Here is a 10,569-nt window from a genome sequence, read left to right as displayed (position 1 = left end):
AGAGAGCAGAAACCCAGCATGTCTGCAGTTGAAAAGTATTCACATCAGAGTTGATTTTATCCCAGCATGTCTGCAGTTCATCAGTTAACCATCTTCTAAAAGTGATTTGAATTTTGCCATTTTTCACATTAGCTACACTAGCTTCTTTTTGTTCACATAGGATGAACACAACAGGAACAACTGTGTACAAAGGTTTTTCATATAGCCAAGGATCAGACCAGAATCTAGTTTTCTTTCCGTTCATATTCCTAATGCTTCTGCCCTGTCATACAATATAGGGGAATCAGTGCTTCTGTGAGTTACAGAAAAGATGGATTTATTGTACAGTGGTTTTGTGTATTGTAGTTCTTGTTATCCAGGGGAGGACCCACCAGCCGGGATGGTCAGGCGGCGGCCACTCCTTAACGCGATATGCATATATAGTTCCCCACTGATGTACCAGCACTGATGGATGCCCTAGGGAGAGCGAAGTTCAGTTGTTGCTGCTGTTGCGCGGGATGTACTCGCGGAGCCAGATCTCACGTCCGCCTATGAAGAGCGAAGCGCGCTTCACGCCGTTGAGCACCAGGCTCACGAACGCTTTGCTCTTGAAGATGACACGGCCGTACATTGGCTGCGCGCGACCAGTGGTCTTCTCCATGAGAACACGGACAATGCAGTCTCCCCAGGTCCTGCATGCATTATCCGATGAGGATGCAACCATGCACATATATGTGGCATTCATTCACGAAGCTAGAGAGCAATCATGAATGTGTCAACGAGTTGATGCAGAACATACTCCCTGAAGTAGTTAAAGATGTCGTCTCGTTCGACTGGCTGGCCCTTCGAAAATGTGACGAACATGGCGCGGCTGTCCTCCGGCACGGTGACGACGACGCGTTCATAGGGCGCCTCGAGCTCCTGGTTGCGGCCGACGAGGCCAGTCTGGTAGCGGCGCAGCAGGTGGTACAAGCGGTCGTCGAAAATGAGCGTGCACACGCCGTCGAGGAGGTCGGCGACGCCACGTGCGATGCGGCCCCGGTTGAAGGCGAAGAAACGGGGGTGGTCCATGTGGCTGTCCTGGCAGAGCGCGGAGAGGAGTGGGGTCGGCGGGTCGGGGACGTTCTTCATGCGAAGGCAGTGGATGACCCAGCTGGCCTCGTTGAGCAGGTGGCCTAGGGCGGTGGTGCTCATGCTCGGCAGGTGGGAAATGACTTTGTTGGTGCCCTGGTCGAACCAGAGGAGGAGCGCCACGATGTTCCGTGCAACCTGTGGGTGGCACTCGCAGTCGCCGATGAGGCGTTCGTATAGGCCACGGGCGAAGGTGTAGTGGTACAGCACATCACGGACAGTGGTGACAGCGGCCATTGGTGGAACTAAGCAAGCACGAAAGCTAGCTATTGCTAGTAGATAATGTGTGCACTAATGGTCGAAGAGCTGATGGATGGGTGATGGGTTGATGGAAGGGAAGCTCTGCAGGCCCGGGATTTATATAGGCCAAAGGGAAGCTCTGAAACTAGAACACCGGCCTGCAGGTAGTTTCTTGGTTGGATCGTTTTCTCACTCGCTGTTTCCTCACAGAATTAGCAAAAATGAAAGCGCGGGAAACAGGCGGCATGCAACCGTTTCAAACGGGCGCTACGGCTGGGCCAATCGGCACGCGCCATGTCCAACTGATGATGAAAAAAACTTTCCATACCAGCCTCCTGATATAGAAATAATCGCTTGTATATGAATAGACATCCCCCGTCCATATTGTCTAGTTTAGATGACAATGATTACTGGCTAAATTTGCTATTTACTGCCTGGCTACTTTGCTTTCATTTTGGGACTACAGTAATGCTTGAAAATCTACGTTTCAGATCTTCTTTTGGCTATATTTTTTCTACTGTGTAATTTTCTTGGCATGTAGTCAATGCTTACCAAAAAATATTGATGACTGAACTTAGTCGTAGAAATATATACAGGGTAGTAATTAATCCATTCCAATCCCATTCTCAGGTATAAGGCTATGGCGACAAATGATAACCAGCTAGTATAGCTTTACTTTGCTACTCTACAATCACAAGTATTTATTTATTTCATTCCTTACAAACGCATAGAGCAATTATGCACTGCCATCAAATCCAAGCCACATATTAATTATACAGAAATTATTATCATTCACAAGCCCTTCCAATTTTGAATTGAATGAAGATATCAAGTCCGCAAATGAACGGCACTGATCTCTAGGCCATTTGACTGTGATAAACTTAGTACTGGTTGTATCAAATAAAATTTCTTTTCCCAATTCTTACACATAGGCCTTGAGGAACATACAAATTAACGTAAAAGCTCACAAATAGGTCCTCGACACATCTGTATCCATCTCCAGTTTATGTATCATCCTGCCAAAACATTGAGGTGACGCCGAACAAAATGAAGACGGTAAGTGAGAATTCTTTTCGAACCTCGAAACATGACTTAGAAACTTATCAAGTAGAAAGTGGAAACACCCTATAATTTCAAACAAGACACATGGAAACCTTTCAATGATCATTAGCCGTCTTCTTATATTAGAAAAAAAGAATACAAAAACTCCAACACTAGCTTGTCTAATTAAGTGAACCAAAGGGATTCGGTGGCACAAAATCAAATGACCAAAAGTATTAAGTGGACACAGGAATAACTTGCTAGCTTGTCAGGTACCTTGTTAGATATGAGAATACCTACAAACATGCATAAAACCTTAATCACCCACAAGATTGTAATACCCATAAAAAGAAACCTCTGCAGGGGATTATTTGGAGACGCTCTGTAGAATGATGATAATATGGCAAGTTCCCTTTCCTACCTAATGCGGGTGAGGTCACCAGATCTGGAGAAGAAATAAAACTAATGTGAGGCGGCTAGTACCTGAGTCACAACATCCATCGCGTGAAGGAGCGGAACAATGGCATTGGTGGTTCGCATCGCATAGGTCGATATATAGGTCGCATTTTTGTAACGGCAATAGGCGTTACATTTTATCAATTTTTGCCTATAATGATGTCATCTTAGCAAAAGCCCCAACGTTAACAAAGGTGGCACAAAATCCACAGATGCAAATGAACGAACAAAAATATCCAACATAGTTGAACAAAAACGTATCTTCCTAGCTTGTTATGCATATATCATTATTATGGGTGATGCAGTCACTCCAACAAAACCTATCTAGAAATTTGGAAACCAAATCATTTTCCATATTTTAACCATGGAAGTAAAACTCACAAAGAGGAGATTATTTGGATACTAATAGTAAGCTATTAGATATATGGAAGTCTCCCCTCCTCACTACCAGCGAGGTCACCAAATCCCGACGATGGAGACCAATATGACGTGGTTGAGACCCCATGAGAGCCATCACATCATGGAGTAGAATTATATTTTTTTCAAATTGGTTGATACTTATATATGTCATGTTTATAACCACAATCGCCATCTTAACAATCTTTCTCCAACATGCTTTGTCCTCAAGACAATGTATTGAAGGTGCAATGGTTGATATGTTGCAATTATTGTATTCTTTCCAAAGGAATCTCTTAACAATCTTTGTTAACATGCTATTGCTGCATAAACACCCATGAAGGAACCACCAAAAAAAGATAATCTTAGCTCTTGATGTGTATGGTATGTGTGTGTTAACGTTCATTACATGATCTATCTGACCACCAAATACCTCGGAAATAAACAAGGATTATAGCATTTCTCATATATATTTTGTTCAAAATAAAGTATGCACACATGATCTATCTGACCCACTTGTCAAAGATGGCTCAAATTGGCCCTAGGAAGGGGTTGGCCTACCTAGGCATGGTCGCCCAACCAGTCCACGTCACTGATCCTCCCCAACTTTGGTGCAAAGTGAGGAAACATACTCACAACCATCATGCACCACTGCTTCTACTAGTATATTGCTCGTGCTAACACCACGAGTTCATTAAGATTCACATCTCATATTCTCAAGGATGGTTAGCAGAATTCATCTCTTCCCCACCAGAAAAAACTTAGCATCATAATTTTTGTGACAACACACCAGCCATTGTACACTTCCATCCACAAGAAAGCAATCCAGATGAAGCATTTGCAGCACAGTCACGAGGGTATGCTGTCAAGACATAACATTCAGAACAAAGCTTTACATCAGTTTACCGTGCTTTGGTCGCCAGTCGGCTAATTGCTTGGCAACACCTACTCAATTTCCTTCAACTGACAGGAAGAACTAAAGCTGGAGTGTTGAATCTCTTATGCACACAAAACCATGCAAACCATGCTTCAAGTTCTCGATTATCTCTACCTGTAGCTGTAAGAATTCAACTCTCCTGCAGCGAGCTCCCAGTTGTCGTTCTCCTCATCATCAGTGGCCTGCTCCTTCGCCTCCTGATCATCGCCCTTGAATCGCCTGAACTGGATGAACATTGAAATGACCCAAAACAGTTATCTCTTTCAGAAAGAGGAGATGTCCTTGATGTCAGATTATGCAAAATTCAGCATAACGCTTGCTGAAACTTTGGAGTGGCCAAAAACAAACATGTCTTCTGAAAGGGGAGATCCCTTGATGCTAGTTTTTTCGCAAAATTCAGCATAAAGCTTGCTGAATGTTGCAAAAAATGGGTATTTGATTAGGCATTTCCTTGCACTTGAACATGCCAGGGGATGCACACTCATGTATTCATGATGAGAAATTATTTGCATTCACTCCTCAGGTGCTCCTCAGCTCCACGCTGCAACAATTTACAATCATCTCTGCATCAGTTTTGCCACTAAAAAGAGCACTAAAAATTTAGAAATAAATAATTTTCAACGTTGCAAAAAAAGCTGAAAAGTCATAGTTGAGTATAACCGGAAAAAAAACAATAACCTCTAATATTTGTACAGCTAGTTAAGTAAATGAATGGTACGTATGTACTCATATGAGATGGTCCTAAATAAAATGATTAATCTCATATACTGGCCATTAGACATCATGTTAAAGCATGCATGGGCTTTTTTTTCTTCCTTTATTAGCCATATAGCCTGGTACCTCAACAATTAGAATATCATACTGAATCATATAAAAACATATATTGGACCATAGTAAGATACAGAAGTATCTGATTATCTATAGTAGATAGTCACTAATGTACAATCAGACAATATTTTTCACACAAAATATACAAATCCTTCACTATGTTTTTTTTTTTGATGCAGTTCCACTGGTACCTAAGCAATCTCATTATGTTTTCTATGTTTTAGCCTTTATTTCACATAACCATTAATTTGTTTTTGTTGCTAAACAATGTTAAACAGTTTGTGCAGCCTAAACTGATGTAAAAAATTGCCTCCATCTGATCCATATCCACTCCAAGTCAACATAAACATGAGTTCAAAGCAGGTTTCATATGAATTCCGTACTCAGTTTAGAAAGTAGGAAAAGCATCCAATTCATACTTCAAACATTAGAAAGTAGGATAATCATGCGCAGCAGTTTAGTTGCATCACAAATTCGATCTAAGGCAATAAAAAATTAAGATGTAAGCTGTGTTCTCTGTTCAATACGCCCAATAACAACAGTTGTACTATCCTGCAGATCAAATAGGCTACTTAAAAACATATGATAATTCCCTGAAATAATTTTTTCTGTGATAATTCAATGGCCAATACTGCATTGGGTCGCATAATAACACCATTAGTAATTCCTAGCCGTCAGCTCATCTTTAGTTTGGCTTTGGCTTCATCTAATCCCAACACCTAATAACTAATTGATAGTTAAGGGAAAGAAATATCATGCCTTGCAGTCTTTTGTAGTTTTCTCGAATACGCAGAGTATTCATAACACCATCTGCTGTGCATTCCATCAAGCACGTCATAGGCACGGCAGATGTGCCGCAATGGGTGAGCTATGTCGTCTCTCCTAATCTGCTATCTGATCATGCAAGAATTCACAAGTGAGGATTACCAGATAAATTAAGAAGATAATATTCAATGCACTAAAATAACTTCAATTCACAAATTGGATCATCTACCTCAACATCAGATGATCTGTCAACAGAGAAAGTTTCTGCAAATTTTGTACAGCGCTCTTCAAGTTCAATATTATCTAATAACTTCAGGGTGCTCGAGCTCATTAAGTTAAAAAAAAATCTTTAAACACCATGAATATGCGTACTACTGTGTACAGTGTGGTTGCTTACCTAGTGACTGAAATCAAAGAAGAATTGCAGGCGTTGCTGCCGTGATCTCGTCATGTCATCTATTCTCCTCTCTGTCCTCTCCCGTGGCCAGTGATCTTTCTTGTCTCGTCGATTGGCTCGGCTCGGCAGCTCGCTTGATCTCCGTGACTGAGGCAGCAAGGTGATCTATCTCCTCATCTCCTAAATCCAGATGGACCGTGGACGCCAATCTGCTGGCTACTCGGACCTCCAAGCAATCTTCGTGTTGGGCAGACCAAGCATAGCTGCGTTTCAGTTTTTGCGTTGGGCAATTGGTCCATAGCTGACAGCCCACTGCCCAGTTGCGACGGTGGCGGCGCTCTCGCCACAACCGTGGGGAGAGGGCCGCTATCATTGGAGGGTGCCGAGATCCAGCACCCCGTTGTGTAAGTCGTGGCATAGGGCATCGGTGGGGGCAGGAACGGGAGCGTGGCGCGAGGTAGGCGACATGCGTCGGGCCCATCTGTGCCATGACTCCGTGCGGTGATTGCGGAATCGCCAGAGAGGGAGCGAGGAAAGGCGCGTGCGTGGGTGCCGAAGGAACGTTGAAGCCTCAAAACGACCTCGGTGGTGCGTTGAAGCCTCAAATCATCCTTGCCCGTTGGATCATGTGATGAAGCCTTCTCAGATTAGATCTGGATCGTTGGTTTGTTATGGGGTGGTTTTTCTGGGTGCACAAACAAGTGTAGATGGATGAAATGTCATGAGTGTGGGTTACCATTTATTTCTTGTGTGGACTGAGCGTATTTCAGATTAGTCTATTATAGTAGAGATATGTCCGTTGAAGATCAAAGGCTTAGAATAAGTATCACAAGGATCCTTGGACTAACTAAGTAATTGTCGTCAACCAAATCAACCGAGGCACCTATATACATAACATTGAGAAGTGGACTAAGCTACCTGCAGAAGACAAAGGGACCATGGTCAGTGGATGGGTCAGCCAAACCACCACTCCCCCTTGGTCGCCTGAAGCCCCATAGGCACCAAACCGCCTCAACTTTTGTGACATGCAAGGAAGCACATCCAGGAGCATCGTGGGACGTTCCATTGAGGTTGGTTTGATCTCAGGGTCATCAAGGAGCTCTCCTACGGATTGAAGGGCCCACCTTCTTACCCTCTATATACTATATATAGGGGGTACCACCTCACATATATAGTAACCCACACAACACTCAAGAAGCTCTTCATTCCACTCTCCAATAGTAGTAGTTAGTTTAGTTTAGTTGGAAGTTAAGTGTCACTCTGAGCAAGTCTTTAGTCTTCAAGGTGAAGCCCTTGTATCTTTTCCTTTGTATGACTTTGAGTACTCAATAGATATATTTTCTCTACTATACTTCGTGCCTTAGTTGCATTGTTACTTTCTTGTAGTGGTATATTAGTGTTTAGTTGTATAACTTTTGTAGCTAGGCTTGCATTTATATCTAAGTGAATCACACCTTCACACCAGTTCTCTCCTCATATTGAGTGTTCTATTCTTTGTTGCTCGAGATTAGAGTAGTATTCCATGGCATAAACTTGCTATTTAGGCTATCGGGTATCTAGGTTTGGGGCCTACCACACAAATGATTGTGGTAGTCAGCAGACGGTGGCATCCCTATCTGACCTTTGTAGTCCACCACGTTTGGGTAAGTTCTTAAATCGTAGAGTTCTATGCAGGAACAATTTGGCACCCTTCTCATCTTAGTCTGTTGCCATTTGGGATACCTTGTGTTGACACGAAAATTAGGTTACCGTGTAGGACACACGACAAACCTGGGAGATCTACTTAACTCCAAACGCAGGACAAGTTGGTTTCAAAACCGTAGGCGTGCCAGTCAATTTGACCATGCAATTGACAGGGAGAGAAAAGTAATCGATAATTTAAAGCAGAACATGCTGGTGTTGCTCCAGACAGTTCCAATTTGTAGCTAAATAGCCAATCAAATAAAGCTGTCGACGAAAGAGTCGATATTCAGCATGCTCATAAAATATTCAAGATAAGTGCTATAGGCTATCATCAAGTATTAGTTGCATTTATGGATCTAACCACCCATAATCACGAGAAAAGAACGCAATAAACAAATTTATGATTGAGCTTAGTTGCATTAATTGGTTGCCTATTCCGAGAGTTTTACAGTATAATATGCAAACCGCCGACTATCTAATATAAAATAAGTTTATAAACCGATTAAATCCAACCTAATGTCTTTATCAGTGAGGTTCTAAGCGATGGCAGCTATGATAAAGACAACTAACTAAACTTAACAATCGATAAATCTATTTATATTTCAATAAAATCATGAAAACATATTATACACGTGAAGGCGTGAGCTATTGGCTAAATAGCCGATTTAGATAAATCTACTTAAAATCAAATATGCCTCGAACGCCTACTATGTTTTGATCAAAATCGAGATAAAACAGTCGATCTAGTAGAATTCATCATCAAAATAATAGCCAATCGTGATGTAGCAAAAAGACGATGAATTAATATGATGAGGTGCCGATCTATCTCGGTCTTGATCAGGTAAATTGGTGATATTGCTATAATTGGTAAAGAAACTAACAATAGCAAGATCGGTAACCGGTGAATCTACTAAAAACAGCAAGGAAGCCTTACTAATCTCTAATAGATTCGATAACTTGTGATTTGATCTATACCAAGCAGTGAGGTCGTAAAGATGCAGCTTTACTTGATATAGATACAAATCGATAACTAACTTATATCAAACTCATAGTGGAGGTCAATGATGATGCAGCCATACGAGGTAAGATACAAGTCGTGACGGTCACAAACAAACTGGAGGTCGGCTCAACCGATGTAGCCCTACTTGTTGAAAAACTCGACGAGATCTACCTTACTCCTACTCCTAAGGGTGGCGTGAAAGCCAAAAAGTAATCGAACGGGTTTGTGATTGATTGATTGGTCTGTGGATTACAATAGCAGGGGTGTACTATTTATACCCAAGGCCTAAAACGAGTCCTAGTTGAACAAGACTCTTTTACAAACTTGGAATAGAAAAACATCCTAAATTAAGATAACTTGGACTCCAACCTTTCCTTTCCGTGAAGTCCGACACGTCTCTTGCTTCAATTACCGCCATCTTCTCATCGGCAGAGTCCAACCTCAAGTCGATGATGATGTCATGGTCACTTAACCGATTCCAATGGCAATCCGAATTAGCCGATTCCGCATATATCACGGCTTCATAACAAATCCCCCAAATTTCGGGTTCCCACGTACCCATTCCAAAATTTGGTGTCAACACCTTGCAAAATTTAGCTACTTGAGCATAAGAAAGACCAACAGTGTCAGGATTAATCAACAACAGTATTAATGACATGCCCAAGTGTATGCAAACTTTTTCCTGCTTCCCAAGTTAAACCCTACAATAGATGGCTAAAAATGCTAAGTATATATTGCTCACTACTGCATCTTGGTCATGGTATTTAACCAAGGGGTATGAACAAAACTAGAGGTGCATTTAAGTGTTGGAGAATGCTACCCTTTGTTGTGGGGTGTGACGATTGCATGTTAATTTCTCTATGTGGAAGATACCAACACATTGCCTTTACAAATAGATGGAAGCAGCCTACACTACAAAAGATATGGCATCTTTTGACATTTCATTTATATCAAAATAATATCGGGAACTTATGTCATAGTTCACCATTTGTGACATCCGAGGCACAAAAATCCTTATGTCAGAAAACACGCATCACAAATTTATTTTGTTACATCTGTTTATTCCGTGTCACAAAAATTGTACCATTGATTTTAATGTAACAATGACTTATGACATTTGTTTTATTTTATCGGTTCTACCCCATTCCACATAGGATCAAATGTTAATGTGACGCTGAGCTGGCAACTCATAAAAATGTCATATAAAACTAAAATGTGGCATGTTATAGCTTATATAGCAGGCGGACCTATACTGAGCCAAGCCCATTGCTGGTTTTATTTTTTCTACATTGTTACATAGAGGCCCTAAGAAACATACAAATTAATGTATAAACTCAGAAAGATCCTTGACACAACAATCTCTGTCTCCAATCTATATATCCTGCCGCCGGTGAACAAAACGAAGATGGTAGAAGTGAGAATTCTTTCGAACCTAGAAACATGACTTAGAACCTTAGCAAGTACAAAAAGACAACACCATATGATTTCAAGCAAGAAGCACAGAAACATATCAAAGATCATTAACCATCTTCTTGTGTTGGAAAAAAGGAATACAAAAACTCCAACACTAGCTAGCTCATATAAGTGATGAACCAAAAGGGCGCTCAAAATCAAGTCTCCAAACATATTCAGTGGATGAAGGAATAACATTCTAGCTTGTTAGATACCTCGTTTCAGTTAAGAATACCTAGAAACATGCATATAACCTTAATCGTC

General features: G+C 41.5%; 1 protein-coding gene across 1 annotated transcript; it reads right to left on the bottom strand.

Annotated features, from left to right (window-relative positions):
* Positions 1-472: 472 nt before the first annotated feature.
* Positions 473-1,347, bottom strand: LOC136488083 (uncharacterized). The gene is made up of 2 exons (XM_066485125.1): positions 779-1,347; positions 473-671 (listed from the first exon to the last, which is right to left on the bottom strand). Exons 1-2 carry the CDS (start codon positions 1,345-1,347, stop codon positions 473-475), a joined length of 768 nt encoding a protein of 255 aa, XP_066341222.1.
* Between the last annotated feature and the right edge of the window lie 9,222 nt (positions 1,348-10,569).

This window comes from Miscanthus floridulus, chromosome 10 (genome assembly GCF_019320115.1).
Source record: "Miscanthus floridulus cultivar M001 chromosome 10, ASM1932011v1, whole genome shotgun sequence".
NCBI lineage: Eukaryota > Viridiplantae > Streptophyta > Magnoliopsida > Poales > Poaceae > Miscanthus > Miscanthus floridulus.
This window is presented reverse-complemented; position numbering and strand designations above follow the sequence as displayed.

Excerpts from the sequence above, each read along its gene's own strand:
- LOC136488083 (XM_066485125.1), bottom strand. The coding sequence starts at position 1,347 with ATGGCCGCTGTCACCACTGTCCGTGATGTGCTGTACCACTACACCTTC. Across the intron at positions 672-778 it reads ATCTTTAACTACTTCAGGGA|GACCTGGGGAGACTGCATTG; the intron begins GTATGTTCTGCA and ends TAATGCATGCAG.